The sequence below is a fragment of the Suillus fuscotomentosus genome, assembly GCF_016647785.1.
Source record: "Suillus fuscotomentosus strain FC203 chromosome Unknown F5891scaffold_107, whole genome shotgun sequence".
Lineage (NCBI taxonomy): Eukaryota > Fungi > Basidiomycota > Agaricomycetes > Boletales > Suillaceae > Suillus > Suillus fuscotomentosus.
Genome location: NW_024539619.1, coordinates 51,893 through 71,412, shown reverse-complemented (window position 1 = coordinate 71,412; position 19,520 = coordinate 51,893). Strand labels below are relative to the sequence as shown.

The 19,520-nt window shown below is 48.3% G+C and overlaps 7 protein-coding genes across 7 annotated transcripts; 2 read left to right on the top strand and 5 right to left on the bottom strand.

Annotated features, from left to right (window-relative positions):
* Positions 1 to 754: 754 nt before the first annotated feature.
* On the bottom strand, positions 755 to 2,433 carry F5891DRAFT_1067785 (uncharacterized protein). The gene is made up of 7 exons (XM_041363160.1): positions 2,265 to 2,433; positions 2,108 to 2,214; positions 1,839 to 1,999; positions 1,607 to 1,802; positions 1,386 to 1,586; positions 1,134 to 1,338; positions 755 to 1,085 (listed from the first exon to the last, which is right to left on the bottom strand). Exons 1-7 carry the CDS (start codon positions 2,376 to 2,378, stop codon positions 852 to 854), a joined length of 1,218 nt encoding a protein of 405 aa, XP_041218724.1. The 5' UTR covers positions 2,379 to 2,433; the 3' UTR covers positions 755 to 851.
* A 1,834-nt stretch (positions 2,434 to 4,267) lies between these two features.
* On the bottom strand, positions 4,268 to 4,837 carry F5891DRAFT_986141 (uncharacterized protein; the record flags this gene model as incomplete). The annotated part of the gene is made up of 3 exons (XM_041377701.1): positions 4,268 to 4,413; positions 4,524 to 4,632; positions 4,682 to 4,837. 3 exons carry the CDS (start codon positions 4,835 to 4,837, stop codon positions 4,268 to 4,270), a joined length of 411 nt encoding a protein of 136 aa, XP_041218723.1.
* A 1,358-nt stretch (positions 4,838 to 6,195) lies between these two features.
* Positions 6,196 to 7,392, bottom strand: F5891DRAFT_963429 (uncharacterized protein; the record flags this gene model as incomplete). The annotated part of the gene is made up of 1 exon (XM_041376001.1): positions 6,196 to 7,392. The coding sequence occupies one exon, from the start codon at positions 7,390 to 7,392 to the stop codon at positions 6,196 to 6,198; it is 1,197 nt and encodes a 398-aa protein (XP_041218722.1).
* A 1,708-nt stretch (positions 7,393 to 9,100) lies between these two features.
* F5891DRAFT_986139 (uncharacterized protein) lies at positions 9,101 to 10,647 on the bottom strand (the record flags this gene model as incomplete). The annotated part of the gene is made up of 2 exons (XM_041377700.1): positions 9,101 to 9,879; positions 10,071 to 10,647. The coding sequence occupies 2 exons, from the start codon at positions 10,645 to 10,647 to the stop codon at positions 9,101 to 9,103; spliced, it is 1,356 nt and encodes a 451-aa protein (XP_041218721.1).
* A 725-nt stretch (positions 10,648 to 11,372) lies between these two features.
* On the top strand, positions 11,373 to 13,229 carry F5891DRAFT_986138 (uncharacterized protein; the record flags this gene model as incomplete). Its single annotated transcript, XM_041377699.1, has 12 exons — positions 11,373 to 11,493; positions 11,563 to 11,866; positions 11,924 to 12,082; positions 12,117 to 12,120; positions 12,370 to 12,432; positions 12,473 to 12,551; positions 12,627 to 12,662; positions 12,715 to 12,792; positions 12,852 to 13,041; positions 13,091 to 13,115; positions 13,157 to 13,163; positions 13,216 to 13,229. The coding sequence occupies 12 exons, from the start codon at positions 11,373 to 11,375 to the stop codon at positions 13,227 to 13,229; spliced, it is 1,080 nt and encodes a 359-aa protein (XP_041218720.1).
* A 2,732-nt stretch (positions 13,230 to 15,961) lies between these two features.
* F5891DRAFT_1196769 (uncharacterized protein) lies at positions 15,962 to 17,397 on the top strand (the record flags this gene model as incomplete). The annotated part of the gene is made up of 4 exons (XM_041368359.1): positions 15,962 to 16,240; positions 16,287 to 16,391; positions 16,452 to 16,610; positions 16,666 to 17,397. The coding sequence occupies 4 exons, from the start codon at positions 15,962 to 15,964 to the stop codon at positions 17,395 to 17,397; spliced, it is 1,275 nt and encodes a 424-aa protein (XP_041218719.1).
* Positions 17,398 to 17,885: 488 nt separating this feature from the next.
* F5891DRAFT_892104 (uncharacterized protein) lies at positions 17,886 to 18,687 on the bottom strand (the record flags this gene model as incomplete). The annotated part of the gene is made up of 3 exons (XM_041373309.1): positions 17,886 to 17,984; positions 18,034 to 18,239; positions 18,306 to 18,687. Coding segments are annotated over 3 exons (687 nt in total), but the record flags the coding sequence as incomplete, so codon positions are not given.
* Between the last annotated feature and the right edge of the window lie 833 nt (positions 18,688 to 19,520).

Sequence of the window (19,520 nt, the reverse complement as noted above, 5' to 3'; positions counted from 1 at the left end):
ATTGATATCAAGCCAAGTTCAGCATGGCTGCCTCGTTGTATCTGGAGATTCGAAGCGCTCGCATGACGATAACGCCCTATTCAGTTTAGAACTTCATCAGATGTGTGGCAGTCCAGTGCATGCCAGCATCGATCGAGTTCGGCGTCTAGCTTCCATGCAGGCCTCAAGCTCAAACTTCAAGCCGAAGCTCACGGAGTTCATCCTGCTCCCGACGCGCTTCTATTGGCGAGCCATGCATGACACAACGTGCAAGTAGCATTAATGTGCGTACACTCAGGACGATCGAACACTTGTGGTTCAACGTTCAACTACAGAATCGATGTATTCATTGCTGTGGTTGGAACGAATGGCAATTCTACTAGTATCTTCTGTCCTGCGTGGAATATGCCAGGGATCCAGGACCAGCACTGCTTAATCCATTACCCGCCATTGGCCTCCAGTAGCGGCCACCTACGTCACCCGTCTTGATCCTTTGACTGAATCGTGACGCAATGTAGGGCCTCGCACGCAGGTTATTTTTTCCACCACTACCATATGGAACATTAACTCGAAGCTGTGTATCAATTCTTTTTTGGGCAAGCCAAAATGAAGAAAAGACAGCCCTTTCCGTCGTTGCACTGAGCTTGTGTATTCATTATAGCGGAGCCTGTTCTGCAAAACGCGATAACACTTTGTATTGTTCAATCGCTCTTTACCAAATGCCAAGCCTACCCAAACACAGCCTATAGGCTTCACACGGCTTTACTGTTGGCTCGATTAGAAATGCACAAGTACTACATACACAACGGGACTGCGAAGTTCGGGGGTCAATTACAAGAATACTAATTATGACGAACCCTTCATGTCCGCGACTAGGATCGCCTCCATAAAGATTTCCGTTCGGATGTGCAAAAAGCACGCGTGGTCTTCGCCCAATCCTCACGCTTCTGTCTGCAGGAAGCAAGATAGCTAAGCTGCGCAGGCGTGGGATGATGGGCGTGGAGAATGAACATATAGTCTGACATGTCGCTCTGTTGGACCATCGAAAAAGTATTTTCTCCGCTTCTGATAGATGCGGAGATATCAACGCAATTGTCTGCAGTAACCTGCCAAACAACTTCAGTGTGGTTTGCAAGAACATCGGTAACACTCGCGAAAATGGGTAGAGCTAGTGGAATAATAAAATCCTTCCCATCCCGTTTTGTCTGCAGTGAAAGGTCCCCAGTTGCGGGCCACGAGCATTGCGAATCCATCGTAAGTTTCTCGAACGGAGTTGGCTGATCATCTTCCGGTGGATTTGGCAAGAGACTAGGGAGATGATAACAAGCGAACGACACACAGACACTTTGTTCCAAATCTCTGTGAACCGCTGAATATGTGGATAACAGCGAGAAAAGGACACATACGTTGGTGACAACTTGCGCTTAGCCCACCGAGCAATTTGGAGATAGAGTGTATGATCGAGATCGAACGTAAGGTTGATCGTTCCGCGAGGTGACTCGAGTCCTTGCCGAAACATCATCACAGCCATCTCCCCTCTGGATCTTGCACAAGCGACTTGCGGACAGGTATTATCCACCGGAGGTGAAAATATTGTTATTTCGTCTCTTTGGCTTTCTACACTCACATCGCAAGTGGCTGCCTTGGAGCTGGGGGATCGGTAGTTTGTTTTGGCGATGGCGTGGTGAGCTCAAGAGCGACGTTTCCTGGCGTGAGTATTTCTGAACCTTGAGGCACATTTTCCGTTGGTGGGCCGGTCATAACAACATCAACTACAACGGATGTGATTTCTTCTTCGTTGAGTTCTTTGGCAACTGTTGGCGCTGGAATCTCGGAGAAAGGCAAGGTGCTCGTCAGACCAACAGCATTCGCAGGAGCTGCAGGCTCACTTATTGTCGTCAGTTCAGTAGATGCCGGTCGTGGAGGTATCCTCGCTGGCATGCGAGATGGCCGTATTTTCTCTACAGGGGACTCCGTTACATCATTTGAAAACTTAAGCGCACTGGGTGGAGCAGCAGGACTTGAAGGCTTAGAATCAGGAGCAGCCGCATGCTGATGGTTTGCCTTGAACCATTCGAGGTCACAGTGTTTGAGGTGCTCAGATAGTGAAGATGCCACAGATTAGCACTTTGGCTGAGGTTTTGGAAGGATTCTCGGGATGGAGGCACTGGCTGGGGGATCCGCGTGAATAGTATCTGGGTGGGGTGTAGACGAGGTCGAAGGCTGCGCTGTAGTCTATGAAATTATATGTTAGATCATGAATAAACAGCGCGCGTACATCTTACAGGTGATTGAACTGACTCCAATTGTGCGGTACTAGGAAACATTAGTTGCGTGCTTGGAGTCGCATCTCGGGTACTTGTGATCATTGAAGTAGCGTCCCTAAACGAGACCATCATACTGATGCTCAGACTCAATAAATGCCCACGTACTTGTATTCTTGAGCTGTGGCTTCGCCTTCAGCCCGGGTAGGATATATAAAATTAGTCGAAACTCAAACCTCAGAAGAACTTTGGAGCCTTCTGTGTAGGTCTGTCCAGATTGTGGGAATTTACTGATGTTGTGACTCGTGAGGAGCCTGCGAACAATGGTGTAGGATGCTTCTACTGAAGTTCTACAGACATCATTGTAGGACTGTGCATGACGTTGGTGAATATCTGGGGACTATGTGGGTGCATCCATTAAAGTGGTAACGCAAGCATGTCCAGAGAATTGCATTCCATATGTTGCGAGCTTGTCCTTAGTTTCATTCCACTACTCTGTCATTACAGGACGGAAGTCTTCCAGGCACGTCATCACACTAATCGTGGGCACTTTGCTATCACGGATAACTGCCGAGAATATCTTGTAGTGAGTCTGCAGAGCCTTCGTTGCTTGCATTCCACGCACACAATATATAAGAAGATGTACACCATTTTCCTGATTAAGACATCGGAGGAACGCAATCAAGTTCCTTTCAGCCATCACCGCAGGCGCTGTGCTTTCTGAGCCCTCATTTAAACACTAATGACATGATCATTGAGCCGCTCTGGGCCAAAACCTTAAGCATGAGAGAATGCATACCTGCTGTATCCCACAGCCTGAAGTGTTGCCCGCTGATCGTCACACCATACGGAGCATGTGTAATAGTACATGCGAGGGCATTAGGAGATGTTCTCGGCCCATGATAAGGTTTATGAGCGACCTTTTGCCTACCCCACTCTCCCCATTGAGTAACACGTTACGCGGGGACCTTGATGTCCCTACAGGAGACATCAGGAGCACATTACTGGATTGACTGTTGGAGCATATTACGAACCTGCTGTGAATAGTTATTCCCTGTCGTGTGTGGAGTCGTGGCCATCAGGCATCTTCTCTGAGAGATCCAATCAGTTTTACAAAAAGAGATTGACACAAGCTTACTTCGCATGCGATCGTAAATCTATTGAAGAGATGGATAACGGCTACTAGACTGGGCGTTCAAGTAATTGGCTCCGTGACGAGCGTTTTTGGCCAGAATTAAACGTGTTGCACCTTGTACCACGCTATGAGGGTTGCACTGCGGAAGTATCCGATGAAAGGACACATGAGGACTTCAACATCAAAACGCGGCGAGCATCGGAATAGCATCGGAATCGTATGGCAGGCAAGCCTTATGCATGCCCATCTAGACCCCGTAGTTTTATTGCAAATATCGAGTATCGCCAAAAGATCGATCAAGGAAGCTGGCTAACAGAAGCCGGGTGTCACCCCTGTGAGCGTGTAAATTTTGAGACAAAAGGGTAACTATTATGGAAAATGTATTGAAGGCGCATGGTTGGAACACCAAATTTTGCACCACATATACCTGTTACGAACAGTAACATTTTGGGGTAATTGCTATTGTACGACACAGCGCGGAATCACCAATCATTGGCATGCACAGGTACGAGTAGCGCTATATTCAACTTTTGCTGACCGCGAGTCGAGCATGAGATGACGCCAGTGTTGACTTGAAACGTCGTTATCTTTGGAGAAACAGGAGCGGGCAAAGGCTGTCATCAACCTGATGGCTGGCCAAGAGATTGTGCACATGTCACTCGACCTTTGCTACAGAACCGTCTAGAGGGGTTTACCATGATCATATGTCCATGGGACACGGTTCGGCGTTCGGAAAATTTGCCCCAAGAACCGAACCGAACCGGACTTCGGCAGCACTAGAATGAGCCCAAGTCGTAACTGTGCACCCTTTAAACCGTGAGAGCTCACTAGAAGAGACGCTCAGAGACAAGGAATATGTACGTGCAGATAATACGTGCCTGTCAACGAACTAGACGCCGACGCCGAATGCACCACTAAGACTTTCAAGAGTAAGGCTGCGGTAGGACTCCAGAAGTTGGCTGTATGCCAGATGCGCATCTCTCATACATAGTAGCAGGTATGAGGCGAGAGGAGTCACGAGGACGGGGGGTGCATCTGCTCAAGGATGGACACGACATGTCAATCGTTATCAATCACATTAGACAAGTATAATGTAAGGCTAGACAAGGGCCTCGAAAGTGGATTGTATATATGAAAAAACGTACCGAGTGCGACGAAGAATTTTGCGTAGTAACAATCGTAAAGGCTGTTTAAGAGGTCTCCAAGGATCGGAATTTTGGACAAAACGGAGATAACTTCTGGTGCGGTAATGAGCTACAGAAAATATGATCAGCAGTGAGGAATACTAGGGGAACAAGCATACCCGTTTCTTGAGATCTACTCGTTTGAGAGTGAGAGCTTTTATGATGATGGTGAGAGCGACGAAGTCGTTGTACGTTGTGAGTTCAGTAGCAGTGAATGTCGATAACCCATCGAGAAGAAGTGTGCCACCAGCCTCAAGCTGGCGGATGGATATCATGTGTAGCCTGCGGTAGACTTTGAGACGATCACGCCTGCGCATGAGACATACGCAGAACATTGACACTAGTTGTCAGAGATGAGGTATTAGCACAGCACAAAGTTGTCCATCTCGACACATACACAGATTACGGTTGTCTAATATAGCGTATCTAGAACATTTTGGAGTCAGCCCAACTTGCTCGCCACACTAAAGCACAACATGAGGTACGAACTGTCGCGAATTCAAGATGAGTTAGATCTAAAACACCATTCTGAGTGAGATAGCTGCTCCGGCGATGATATCGACGTACCTATTGTCCAACCTGTAGTATGGTTCAGCCCAGGAGGACTTCTGGTGCCCAAGTAGCCAACCATGGGTATCGGTGGTGTGGATTACATTCAAGTCTCCCCAGACAAGAGGACGGTATGGAGGTGTGAGTGTCCTATTTCTGCTACGCGCCGTAGGACACGTTGACGACGCTCGTGCTTGGCAAGTTGAGCCGGAGTATCTAGTTTATTAGTTAATGGATAGAACGCTTTTAGCGCCCTATGCGCCAACTCTCCCTAGTCCGAAATCAAATTGAGATGAGAGAATATGATAGATTCACGTACTATTTGTGTGGTAAAAGAGTCTGTTGTACCAAAGAGCCGAATTGATCGCACATAATCACCCATGGCATGGAATTTATAAGTACTTAAATTAAACTTCTTGAACCTTCGACCGCCGCTCCCAATGTCCGGATGGTTGAGATCTGAGCGTTCACGCGCAGCCTTTTCTTTCGGCAGCTCTGTCGTCCAGCTTCAACTGTGCTAGGCTTGATGCGATCTCGGTGACACGACCTTATGGTGGTTGGGCTGGTCCGAGCGTAGCTCGGGTGGGACGCGAGCAGCTGGAGCCGCTGGGAGGGCGGGACAACTGATCACGAATTTCGGACGTGTCACAGATAGACCTTGTATTGCTTTAAATGATAGCATGTACTTGAACGGATATGAACAAAACTATTGTTTAAACTGAATACTAAGGGAGAGGTGGGTGGGGGCAAAAGAATGAAGTCCATAGCGAGAAAGAGCGTAAGGGAGTTTGAGCGATACGTTTGAGGAGATGTATGTAGTTGGGGGGCCGGGAGGAGAAAGGAAAAAACAGCTGCGCTCAGCTGGACGCGTGGTGCCGGAAACTTCCGCAGGCTCCGTTTTCCGGCACCTTGCTAATCCAGCTTCAACTGTGCTAGGCTTGATGTGATCTCGGTGACACGACCTTATGGTGGTTGGGCTGGTCCGAGCGTAGCTCGGGTGGGACGCGAGCAGCTGGAGCCGCTTGCCCATCAGCCGGAACGGATCGCGGCTGACCAGCTGCTAGCCCAATCACCGTGGAGGCTGTCACTGTAAGGATGCTGCATTAGCGAGGTGACGAGAAGATATTTGCTCGAAGGCTCGAATATATGTTTCATATGCAAGTGACTTCCAGCGGCCAGCAAGGCGAACAATCTCTGGGTCTACTTTCTTTGCCAAGTAAAAGGAAGCACCTCCAATCCTGAACGAGTGTCTGAACGATGTGCCCCAACCCCAAGCCATTAATATTGCGTTGATGCGCTCTAATGCTCGCACTTTAACCATGGGCTGGATGTTGCCCTTGCGGTCTCGCCAGGAGAATAATGGATCGTTGGCTGAGGCAGGAACTACTTGCGCTAAATTTCGTAGGGCTGCTAAGGGGCATAAATCTCCCTGCTCATTGAGAAAAACTGATTGTGTTTCCCCAGGGCGCGCAGTTTTGGCCGCTGGCAGATCCAAATGTGCATAATGGCAATTCCGCAAGTCCGTTCCAAAGAAGGCATGAGCTCTCGTCAAATGTAAGGATGTATTGAAGGCCGCTCGTGACTTGCAAGAGACTTCACCGAATCTCATCATTCCGAAAAAGGCACAGGATGCCATGGCCCATATACAGGCGTCGAAAGGATCTGATAATGTCAGAGTAGCCTTCAGTGCCGTGAGCATTGTCAGGGTAATGGGGGGTCTAAGCGGTTTGCGCTTCCTTCCATGCAAATTCTCTAGACCTCGCAGAGACCAGTTGATGCATTCATGGTTAGAATCATTAAGCGGGGGAGGCCAACCTTGAGCGATATGCCAGGCTCGCACAGCGGATAGATACTTGCGTGCGACTCCAGGAGATACCGGTTCAAAGGTTGCAGAATCAACTTTGCTTAGGATAGGATCATTAGGGTCTGGGTCCGTTACCGCCCAGAGCACAAATGAGTGGAGAAGTTCGAAGGACGCTGGCAGGCGAGCCGATTCAGGTATGGAGAATATGTCGCAGAATAGATGGAATTTTCGTAAGCCTGCTCCATAGCTCGCTGTATCGCGCAGAGAGGCTCTGTTGGTGAGAGAGGCAATGTGTTGTATCAATGGGTGCTCGATTGTTGAGGGTGGTGGTGTATTCGTGCCGTGCCAGTGAAAAATGCGTTCTTCTGCTCTGCAAGGAGGACGGAGAGATGAGGGATTTAATTGCAGGTGACGAGACGAGTGTACTGGTATGGAAGGTGCTATGGGAGAGGGGAGGGCTGAACTATGGGGAACCATTGCTACGACCACTCGAATGGGACTAGCTTGTCTGTCAAATGCGCTGGGAGAGGTACAGATGTCTGGCTGGATGCTTCCGGGAAACCTGCGAGGAAGCCAGAGATGTCGCCACGAGAAAGAGCATCTGCAATGTTCTCGCAGCTGGGAACATATACTGCATGGGCACGAAATTGATTCAGTGCTTGCAGTAGATAGATCTTCTTTAGTATCGCATTTGTTTCGGAGCTCCGAGAGCGACCCTTGTTTGTCACTGTAACAATTCCTGCGTTGTCGGAGAAAACAATGAATCTGTTTCGAGTTGGTACACTGTGAGAGAAGGTGTCTGCCAAGATGGCATACGTGAGATATGCGGCACTTAGAAGGAAATATGTAGTAGTACCTAGTGACAGAGCCACTCGAATGCCTAGCTCTACTGCAACAGCTTCTGCCCAACCTATGTCGAACGCCTGTTTCGGTCCCACTTTGAACCCCGGGGCCCAGCGCCAGATGGCCCAGTGGCAACCTATAACGATTCCAATGCCGAACGAAGTGCTCGCGTCGCCCCACCAGTTGATGTTGAGAGGTTCTGGGTTGGCAAGGGACACGCAGTTGGGGAGGTGCGATAAGAGATATTGGACCCAAGGAAGATCTGCGCGAACTGAAGCTGATGGTTGTAAGCGTGCTCGATGGGACTTGAAAACTGCTGCAAAACGTGCTATCAAGCGAAGGAAAGGCCGAATGAGGGGGTATATGCATGCTACATGAACGAGTTTCCCATGGAGGCTGGAGGCTTCGTTTGAGGTGAAGGATGCACCAATATGAAGCCAGCTTGTAACTAAGTCTTGGATCCTTTGCAGCTTGTTTGCGGGCAAGGACACTGCTTTGAGGTCCAGGTCCCAGTCGAAGCCGATGTAGCGCTGTATTGACGCGAATAAACGTAGCTTCTCGATGCTCCATGGGACGCCGCAATATGATGTTATAGCCATGAAATCGTGCTCGGTCCATAGCTGATGTGGTAGCTTTATTACGAGGAAGTCGTCTACCCACTTGCGAATGAGATTGAACCTGGCCTTGTCGTATATTGCAACGAGCATGTCGGCCACTGAACCAAACACTCCAGCACTGGACGCGAGGCCAAACATGACGGCACGGTCGACATAGATTAAACCATTCCAAAGGATGCACAAGGCATTTTGCTGCGATGGTGCAATGGGAACCATGCGGTAAGCTGCTGAGATGTCGAATGTGGCTGCGACGCAGCCAGGTGGAAGGGAAAGAATGAGGGTAGCCGTGCTGTCGAATGTTCCCCATACAGTTGGAAATTCGTCGGAGTTGACGTTGGCATTGACAGAAGCTATGCTGGATGAGGTGCGAGGGTATGACATGTCCTGTATGGTACGAAATTTGTCGGAGTGAGGTTTTGGGACGAGGCCCAGTGGTGATGTGCGAAAGGGTCCAATTAATTGCTCTAATTCTGCGGGGGTAAAGCCTCTGGAATATCTGCCCGCTGCCTGTTCTGATATTATGTACGCGTCGATTATGGAAGGGTTTAATAATGATGACTGGTGGTTTTCGAAATATATGGGTTGAAGATGGGGAGTTGGATATGCCAACATTAAAGCCATTGCGGATGCCGTCTAGAATATGTAACCAGTTGTTGAGAATGCCATATTTACGTAGGAGCTCTTCCACTCGATGATGATCGAGTGGGGTCACCACCGTTCGAGGGTCAGAGTCGGGACTTGCAGGTCCCAGCTCCATGCAACGTGTCGCCGCAGATGCTACAGGTGTGGAGGTTCTTGCAAGCTCCGCCAAATGAGCAATTGGAACTGCTTGCCCAGTTGAAGCAGTAGTGCCTTCCATCGGCTGAAGCCAAGGCATGCTTGCTCTTGGCGTTGGAGGCGATCACGGCGACAGGTTTGCCTGCAGCTGTGAATTGCGCTGAACAATCTCCGGGGAGGTGGTTTGACCCTCCGCACCGAAAGCAACAGCTCTGAGTGTGCGGTTTCTTACGAGGGGCAGCAGCAAAGTCATTTGGGGCTGGACGCTTATTCGACGGAACAGGAGCTTGGGTCTGAGAAGGTTGATGGGCTACTTTGTTGTTCGACATTGTAAGAGCAGCTACATCTAAGCCAGCTAAGTTGTGATCATAGTTCGCGTGCGCCAGCTCCCTCTGCTGAATATCGTAATGCATTGCTACTAGCCACGAGTGCGTGCGACCAATATCCAAGACGACTTGATGATGCGAGCTCAGGGCATTGGCCCTCTCGACACCCCAGTAAAACAGTGTTCTTTCTTCCGCTGTTCTGGATGCTGCAATCCAATCCACCGTTGAGATGGAAAGTTCATTCGAACGGTCGAGGCCTTTGGCTGTGAGGCCTTCAGTCGTGAAAACGAAGGAGGACTCTTCGCCCCGAAGGTAGGCTTTGGAGCGAGCGATGTGGGTGAGAGCTGAGTAAGGAACATAGCGGTAGTTCTTGAAGGCCTCTTCGACTTTGGGCGGAATGGCTAGCAACATAGCATAGTCAGTCTCGATTCTAGTGAAGCAGTGCCGCGGTAAAACAGTAACGAAACTAGCAGTGTGAGGCCCTTTAGGCTGGCAGTACGGTGCGGTGACGAAGAACGGTACAGAACGGTGACAAAAAACGGTACGGTGTAGATGGGCGATGATAGATGTATGCATGGTAAAGAGAACTTACACATACTAAGCGCACTGACTTTGTGGCCAGGTTGTAGTGCTGGAAGCGTAGGCCGCTTGGAATCCTCTTTCGGCGCAGCAATGGTTGCACGAACACGTTCAATGGTAGCAGGGTCACCAATAAGTGCTTGTTGAGGGGCTGGGGCTCTGGCCGGGTTGGGGTTGCCTTGAGCTTCCAAACGCTCCAACTCTGCTATTCTGGCCCTGAGCGCTGCTAATTCATTCGCTACCTGCGGCTGCGCAGCATTACCAGGTGCGGGAGGTGCGTTATTTGAGGAAGTCTGCACAGTAGGATGAGCTTGCTGCTGGGTAGCTGGGTTCGTCTGAGGGCGTGCCGCAGCTTGCTGGTTGGACGATGAAGGCTGAGGTGCCGCAGCCGAAAACTGCTGTTGGTTGGAGGTGGGCCTCGAACTCTGGGCAGCTCTGCTGCCAGATGTAGGGTTGGATGTAGGGTGCGGTCTGGATGGACCAGGAGCATTGCTTGATGATGCACCAGCTGCTGAAGATTCTTGTGCTGAGGATGAAGCGCCGGCAGCGTCTGAGTCCAATCCTATGCGTAGGCCAAGGTGCTGATACATGATTTCGAGAGGAAGCAGAGATGGATAAATGATGGCAAAAGAATGAAGTCCGTAGCGAGAAAGAGCGTAAGGGAGTTTGAGCGATACGTTTGAGGAGATGTATGTAGTTGGGGGGCCAGGAGGAGAAAGGAAAAAACAGCTGCGCTCAGCTGGACGCGTGGTGCTGGAAACTTCCGCAGGCTCCGTTTTCCGGCACCTTGCTAATGGCGAAAGCAGCGCAGGTTAAATTACGGAATTTGCGTAACTGGTAAGAGAGGTTCTTGAACGTTTCATCGAGGGCTGATAAGGTCGTTTTGGAGTGCATACGGAGTTTCGCAAGGGCATGCCAATGCGCAAACCTATACAGAAGCGACTGTACAATTGCATCATGGTCCCCAGGAAAAAGGCCCTCGAAAACTGGCATAGCGCACTGGGAAAGAGATCAGTGATGTAAGTCAGCACATGAAGCAAAGAGACGAACTTGCAAAATATTTTCGAAGTCTCGTGCAGCAAGCCTTTTCATCTCTGACGTGTTATTGGCGAATTTGCGAATGACACCGTGACCGTAGGATGGAATGTGACGAAATCTAAATAGAATGCTATTGGTCTCAGTTTATTACGTTACAGCAATTTTCAAGAATAATGAGATTGGTCGTTTTTTTTCATGCGCGTCCGAATTTAGAAAACCGCCTATTTGAGATAGTCTATCGCAAACTTACCATAGTGCTAGTACCGTTATCACTACAATGTCTTATGCACGAGGCATATCAGAAACACCCTCTGAAGGCTCGGATCTTGTCATGATGGAGTCCAATGATGAGCATGATGAGCTCCTCTCCGACAGTCTTCGAACTGCTCCCAAGCCTGGTAAGCTCTCGACATTCGACATTAGTAGTGCTACTAGGACTAGTATCATGCTAATGTGATATCTCGGAGCTGCCGGCACTTTACAGAAGTACCAATTCATCAACGAGTTTGCACCCGATGACTTGGAGGACCCCATTATCAACAGTCCACGTCCAACACAGGCTGCCAAAATGCCCCAGCGCCGAGGTCGTAAGCGAAAGACTAAAGCCCTTTCACCTGTTAGTGAAGACGAAGGCTCGAATGGCTGCCAGGCACAAGTTTTGAACGGCAAATCTAAGGGTGTGAAGGCAAAGAAAGTCAAGACCAGTCGTGGAACACAGAACAAAAAGCTGGCTGTCTTTGAATCCGATGACGAGAATCAGCCACAGTCCTTGTCTGTACGAGCCTATCTCCACTAGTGATGTGCAGGGCTGGGCCTGAGGCCCTCAAGCCCTGAGGCCAGGCCCTCACCAGGCCAGGCCAGGCCAGGCCAGGCCCACAGGCAGGCTTTCCAGGGCCTAGGGCCTGGCCTGATATTTGACAAGGCCCAAGCCTCGGTCCTGGGCCCTGGCTTGTCCTCGGTGGAAGGTCCGGCGGCAAATCCAAAACGGTAAAACTATACAGTTCTAACGTTTCTCGATAAGGCAAGTACGTACCGTAACTTGATTGGCTCCACGCTCACTTTCGTAATGATGCCTGTCGTGGTGTCTGATGACGAGTCCGCATCAGTGCACATCGTGTCTCGACCACGCTGAACTGTCACGCTGTCCTCACGGCTCACGGACACCAATAATGATGCAACTCCGGAGCTTTCCATTCACAGGAACAAACCTCCTCCACCTGCCATCACTCAAAAGTCTGCATAATTGAGCAGCCAACGAGCAGCCGATTTTATAGGCAGTCTTTCGGCAGACAAATGTGCGCCTGACGAGGGTGTTATGGAGGACGGGCCCCATGAAAGTAAGCATCTTTTTCATCATTCATCTCATGCTGATTACAGTTTTTGAATTTTGAAGGCAAACACTTGCGACATGCTGTCGCAAACACTCGTGCTGACACGTCTTTCGATGTGCTCACAGGTATGTGATTTTTTTCAACTCGGTGTACAGGTATCTTATTTAACGCTACTACTTGCACTCTAATGTGCTTGACAGATACTCAATCCACAGCGCCTGTGGAAATGCATTCAGGTAAGTTTAAACCTTTGATGTTTCATCTGTCAATGCTCACACACTTTCGAAGGAACGCTCGATAGCGAAGGCCTCGAGTGTATCGATGACACCTGCACCACAGTCTCAGACACGAGCAATGCAACAAGAGGTATGTCTAGTATTCACAACGAGTAATATAAATATACACTAATCTTGATTGTATACTAGGACACGCTCAATCAGATGCTGTCGACGGCAATGGATTATTAGAAGATATTGATGTCCAAGACATCAGCCCAATCACGAAGGCACGCCGGGAGGACAAGACTATGGACATAAGTGCCTTCTTTGGAGCACCATATGCTGCAAAGTCGAAGGACGGCAAAACTCGTAATGTCAGGGACTGTAAATCATGCCAGTAAGTGAACAATTGTATTCAATTCGCAACGACACTCATGGGATCACAGCAAAAAAGGCTTCCCACATCAAATTGTGAGCGACACATCAACGTGTCGACGCCATGTTGCATACAGACACTTGGTAAGTTATCTCTCATCTCTCGGCCCTTGACTTATGTGCTGTGGCACTGTAGGACGCATATCGTAAATGGTGCAAGGCTAACAAATTCGAATCTATGCTGGCTCTAGATGTGAAGGAACGAAAAAATGCAGCCGCAGTCATGAGTGCACAGCAGGGCAGTCTTGATCCTCATCTTCACGAGGTTCAACCAGGCAAACATGTTCTCCCATATTCTGACAAGCTTTTTCGTGAAGCCGCAATCGAGTGGTTGGCATCTACTAACCAGGTATGTATATTCAGTGTGATGTAACGAGATACTGATATCCTTCTCAGCCGATTCAAGCAGTTGATCATCCGAGCTTTAAGAAAATGATTGACACTGCTTCGCGGGCCACAACGGGTGTCCTCATACCAAATCGAAAGGCAACACGATCCGAAATTATTTTGATCTTCAAGCAGCAGATGACGAGATTAAAGGAACGACTTAATGTAAGTTTGGAATGGCTTTACTCTCACTTGTTTCTGATGCCTTCGAGCAGAGTAAGGCCGCAGCAGGTGCTGTCAATCTAACGTGCGATGCTTGGCAGGCAGCAAATGTCGAGGCATACTTTGCCGTCACTGGCCACTGGATCGAAGAACTGTCTGTTGGGGTTTGGGAAATTCAGAGTGCTGTGATCGGATTCACGCTCCTCAATAATGCACACAATGGGACACGACTTGGCCAGGCACTGTTCAAAATTGTTGATTGAGTGGGAATTGCCCACAAGGTTCGTCATCTCGTATTGTAGTATGACTGCCAGTTGTTTACACGATGATAGATTGGTTATATCACATGCGACAACGCTTCAAATAACAATACCATGCTTGATGAGTTTGCACTTCGAATCGAGGCTCGTAGCGGCAAGACTTTTGCACTGAAGAAACATCGTATCAGGTACGCTGTTCTTCGTACATCCTAGGCAATAATTTAGCTCTTCACAGGTGTCTCGCACATGTGATACATCTTGCCACTCGTGCTCTAATCTCAACATATAGCAAAGCTGCCTATTATGATCCTGCGCACGCTGAACTTGCCATTCATACAGAAAATGGCCGTCGGGATGAGGTAGGCCTTGTTCGTGCAATCACTGTCAAGGTAATATACTATCTGTTATCTATGTGAGGATGGCTGCTAACAGCTTTCTAGGAGCACTCATCTGCTTCTCGAAAGCAACTTTTCAAAGATATTCAGACTCGTATTGAGGGTGTCACCCCAGTCCAGCTTCTTCTCGATATGCCTATTCGTTGGTCATCTACCTATGTGATGCTTGATCGAGCTGAGAAGAAAAAGCAAGTAAGGACTTATTTCCACTGCATGTTTTGAGTTAGTACTGAAGGATTAAAGTTTGTTGACACCTTCGTTTATGAACTCGGCAAGAAGGAGACCAACCTTACAAAACGGGCGAAGATTGATGCACTCAAGCTCGAGTCTGATGAATGGGATCGTGTTAAATTATTTGTAAACTTACTTGCAGTTTGTCTTTTCATTATGATTGATGTTCGTCACTGATTGTCCTGAACAGCATGCTGATAATGCCCAACAAGCCTTCTCGTCTGATACTGGACCTGCCCTTCATTTTGCCCTTCCTGCTCTCGAGGGTCTTCATAAGGCCTGGACCTCTCGCTCGAATAGCCCAAAATATGCTCCCTTTCACACTGCATTAACAGCTGCTACTGAGAAGATCCAAGAGTACTACGAGAAGTCTGCAGAATGTGATGCCTATATCATTAGCATGTGTACGTCAATTTCTTATGTCGTTGTCTTTACTTTTCTGCTCACCTGTGTGAAGTACTTGATCCCAATCACAAAGATAGCCATTTCAAGCGTTTCTGGGGCAAGAATTTGCACAAGGAGGTTCTCGAAGTGACGAACAAAATTGTAAGTTCATTTCATCTTATTTTTTTCTACTCTGACATGTTACTCGGAGTTTAAGGAAAGGTATATCCAGATATATGGTGAGAATGATGCTCCTTCATCACCCAGGAGGAGGGGGTCAGCAAAGTGGGCCAGTGTCCTTCGCGAGTTATCGAGTGATGAGGACAGTGGCAGTGAGATCGAGGCTGAGGTACCTATTGATCCAAAGGAGCCATGGATGAGGGAATTCAACCTCTATGTGAACACAATTGAAACCATACCTAAAGAGATGTCCATCATCCAGTGGTGGGGGGTATGTGCCAAACCATTAGATATGATAACTTATTGACCTGGATTTGTAGATTAATGCTCAACGCTATCCTGTCTGGGCCTCATTGGCTCGTGACTATCTCTGTATCATGGCTTCTTCGGTGTCTAGTGAACGTGCTTTTTCAGCTGCTGGGATGACTATTACGAAACGTCGTAATCGCTTGAAGGCTGATGTGGTGGAGGCACTTCAAGTCCTTCGCTTCATGTATCAGCGGGATTTGGTTTTTCGTGAGCCTGCTCCCACCTCTGTCCTAGAAGTTGAGTTGGAGGCTGAGTTTTGTGAGGGTGGTGACGAGGGCAGTAGTACCTTGCAGTCAGAGGACTCTGATATTGATATTTAAATGTACAATTGACTTGAATAGTAAAATATATCATTGTGCACATTTTGATCTCAAAGGCCCTGGCCTAGGCCCAAGCCAAGCCCAGGCCAAGCCCAGGCCTTCTGGAAGGGCCTGGCCTGGGTTTTGACGAAGCCCAAGCCCTCTAAAGCCAGGCCCAAGCCCGGGCTTTCAGGCCAGGCCAGGCCCGGCACATCACTAAGATTCTCCACCTCGAAACCACCTCCCAGCAACCAGGTCGTGGAAAGAAATCGGCAATGGTCACAATTACGAAGAGCATCCAATGTAATCCTTTCATCTTCACAGTCGAGAGCACATTCAAGGCCTTTGTTCGAGAGGTTGCAAATGCTGCGAAGACTACGACAACAAACCTCACACTCTCACTCCTACACTGGAAGTTCGAAACACCTGCCAGTCTACCCATGAAACTGCTAACTGACGAGGTTGGCTTTCAAGCAATGCTTGATGCAGTGCAGGAACGCACAAAGGGTCACACAATTTTCCTTTACCTCCCGAAGCCTATCGACCTTGAAGGGGTATGTTATGTCTTACCTTGAAATGTATGCTTATTGTGTCGAAAAGCCACCAGAGATGTCTAGCCATCGTAATGCCATGTACTACGAGGATGATGAAGATTCGAGTATCCCACCAGAACGGAATGCAACCATGTCTCACAAAGCTCAGATCGTGAGAGTGACAGATGGCTGATTATATGCGTAGTACTAACCACTTGCCTGCACATTTTAGAATGCTCTGTGTCAAGAAAGTACAAAGGAAGTGATGGAGTTAGAGCGTCATTATCCCATCGGAAGCCATCCTTTATTCCCAGACAAGCGCATATATGCAAAGAATGGTTTGTTTTGGGAACTCACCTCTCTTCGCCTCGATGTATGGGGTGCCGCAATTGTATGACATTGTTGTTTACATCTCGCATCTTTGTTCTGACATAAATCAGCATCAGTCAACACAATCTGACCCTCGTGCCACATATGATACGCCTCCAATGTCAAACCACTTCACGAAGGACAAGGCTATCAAACCTGTTCGTCCACCACCCAATTCTTCGATGACAGTCTTTGCAGCCTATGGTGCCTATGTCAAAGGTGAAGACTACACTTCCAATAGGACTCCGAGTCATGGCGAGACTCAAACAGGTCTCAACAACCACTCTGATCATGATTCTGGACATTCTGCTACCTTGACGGACTATCAAAACAGTGTGCCGCCAAGGTCTGGGCCTGACCCTTTGTTCTTTGCGCACCACCCAGGTCTGCCACATCCACACCACCTAGGCCTGCCACATCTCCACCAACCACATCCCTTGTACTATCATCCACCATACTATCCTTATCAATACTCATACTATCCTCCTCCGAATGCTGTACATCCACCTGCAGTACCACCACCACCAGTTGCAGTCCCAGTCACCAGCGATTCATATCCATCACCGGGCATTACCATGAAGCACTCTGTCACATTGGAGACTTTTTGTGCCAAATTCCACGTATCTGGCTCTGATTCAGAAAAGCTTTCCAAGCTTGGGTACAATCCTGGCAACCGCATTGTTGAAAGCCTGACAACAGATGATTGGCAGTCCGTCGGGTTCACTATGCTTAGCTGGCGTACATTCCTTTCTTATCATCGCAAATTTTGCGATGCCATTATTGCAGGTACATGGATCTCGCCTTCTTAGACATTGGACTCATTTGTACCCATTATGACCGCTATTTCGTGCTTTTCTTACTCATCAATTGTTGCTATGATTTGCTGTTTGCTGGACCCATCCTTTCTCGAAATTGTTCAAAGATGTTTGTACCATTAGTTGCAGGAGTATCAATATTGAACACTACAAAGTCACTACTAATCGACGATACAACCAGCATGTCGGAACCATCCTTTAGACATCTTCGGGGTGATACATGCACATGCCTCAATGAGTACACCAATTGGGTCATCATCATCATGAAAACGATGAGCGTGTCGTCGGAGATATACTTTGACTAGGTAATTATTAGCTTCAATGTCTGAGATGCCTGTGAATAACATACGTGCGCTGAAAGATTCTTCTATTGGATTCAAGTCGGGAGAGTAGGGTGGAAGGTATAGGAGGAGACAACCTTTGAGAACAGGATCATGTTTCAGTAGGCTAGCATTCACTATGTTACAAGATAACTCACCTGCATCACGGACAAGGTCATAGAGTTCTTCATTGTGGTGTATGCGGCAGTTATCGAGCACGAGCACAGACCTCTCTGCAGGGAAGGGGTTCATATATGGAAGCTAGTAGCAGAGATGAAAGACGAGTAGACAGGTGAGAAACAACACGCACCACTTTTGTTGCAATAAACTCATAAAAGCTTTGGCTATCGAATGAGCCTTCAACTGCGTGAGCTGCTATATAGCCTTCTGTTGTAATTGCTGCAACGAGTGAGTAGTGATCTCCACGGACAAAGACATCTGTCAATGCTGCACGTCGACCTGCCATTGCTCTGCCATACTGGCGAGCCCACGTTATCTCATTCTTGCTCACTTCATCTACAAAAACAAATTCTGAGCCATCACCAGTGAAGTTCGTTCGCATCGACTCCTTCCATTCGTGACGGCGTTCCTTGTCCCTTTCTGCAGCAAGTTTGTGGAGTAATTTCCGTGTGAGTCCTGCTTCCTTGAGGTTGCAGCAAAGTGTAGAGACAGAAATGCTGATGTCATGTGTCAAAGCAAGCCATGTCACAACTTCGTCGAGGTAGAGGTCTGATTCTTCGGCAAACAAGGCCTCACAGGCTGTCATGAGAGCACGGGTGAGGATACGAAGCTGCTGGCCACGTATTGGCAAAGGGGGACGGTTGACAGCGCCATACTCTGCAAAAATTGCTTCCCAGCGGTAAATGCTAGCGCGGGAGATTCCCAGAGCATCGCAAACATCCTTGATGTCCCAGCCTGTGTTCCAGAGGTTTAGCGCACATTCTTTGAGATCAGCACTAATTTTACGATTGCCCATGGCTAGAATATGTTGTTATCACGATGAACGACAAGAACAAGACATATTTCCTAATCCGTTTTGGAATTCCGTGCCTCCGAAAAAAATAATGAATCTCATTATTCTTGGTAACAGCTGTAATAAAGATGGCCAAACGAACCGGTAGTCGAGAGACGCAACTATGTTATCGCAGGCTCCCTGAAGCTCCCCCATAGGTTTGTCCGAATTTTAGCATTTTTGAGGCCGAAATTTGGCCAAATCTCTGTCCGGACTTAGCATTTTTGAGGCTTTTGGAGGGCCGATGTCTGTCCGAAGTTAGCATTTTTGGCGGTGATTTAGGCTCACTTCAGGGCAGGTCATATAGTGACTTGGAGATAGATACTATAGACTTTGCCAGCGCAGGCCAGAGCCCTGTTCTCGTAATGAAGCTTCCTGAACAATTTCATATTCTACGAAACAAGACTTCTAATTCTATGACAGGATGATGACACTAGTGATGAATCAATGAAGACTCGTCTCCTGAGCATTCTGGTGTCCCAATATTCTCACGTACATTCAAAACCTATGAAACACAGAAATGTCACACTTTGGCGGAGGTCACACTGTGTGACCACTGACCTCTATCCGACTTAGCATTTTTGACGGTCAAAAAGTTGCATTTTTTAGGGCTGATTTTGGGGTTCTGGACGAACAGACCTTATAGGGAGCTTCAGGGGGGCTGTTATCGACCCCCGGAAGCGCATGAAGCAGACGGATAAGATGCACAAACAGCGCCTTCCATGTGCCAAGCTCACATTCATGCATAAAATCAACAACGAGCATGCGAAAAGCATCGAACCCTA

What these genes read in the sequence shown, in the direction of transcription:
- F5891DRAFT_1067785 (XM_041363160.1), bottom strand. Translation starts at nt 2,378, where the DNA reads ATGATGGTCTCGTTTAGGGACGCTACTTCAATGATCACAAGTACCCGA. An exon ending in AGCTCCTGCGAATGCTGTTG is followed by an intron (nt 1,803 to 1,838) that starts GTCTGACGAGCA and finishes CCGAGATTCCAG; the next exon opens with CGCCAACAGTTGCCAAAGAA. An exon ending in CACTAGCTCTACCCATTTTC is followed by an intron (nt 1,086 to 1,133) that starts GCGAGTGTTACC and finishes GTTGTTTGGCAG; the next exon opens with GTTACTGCAGACAATTGCGT.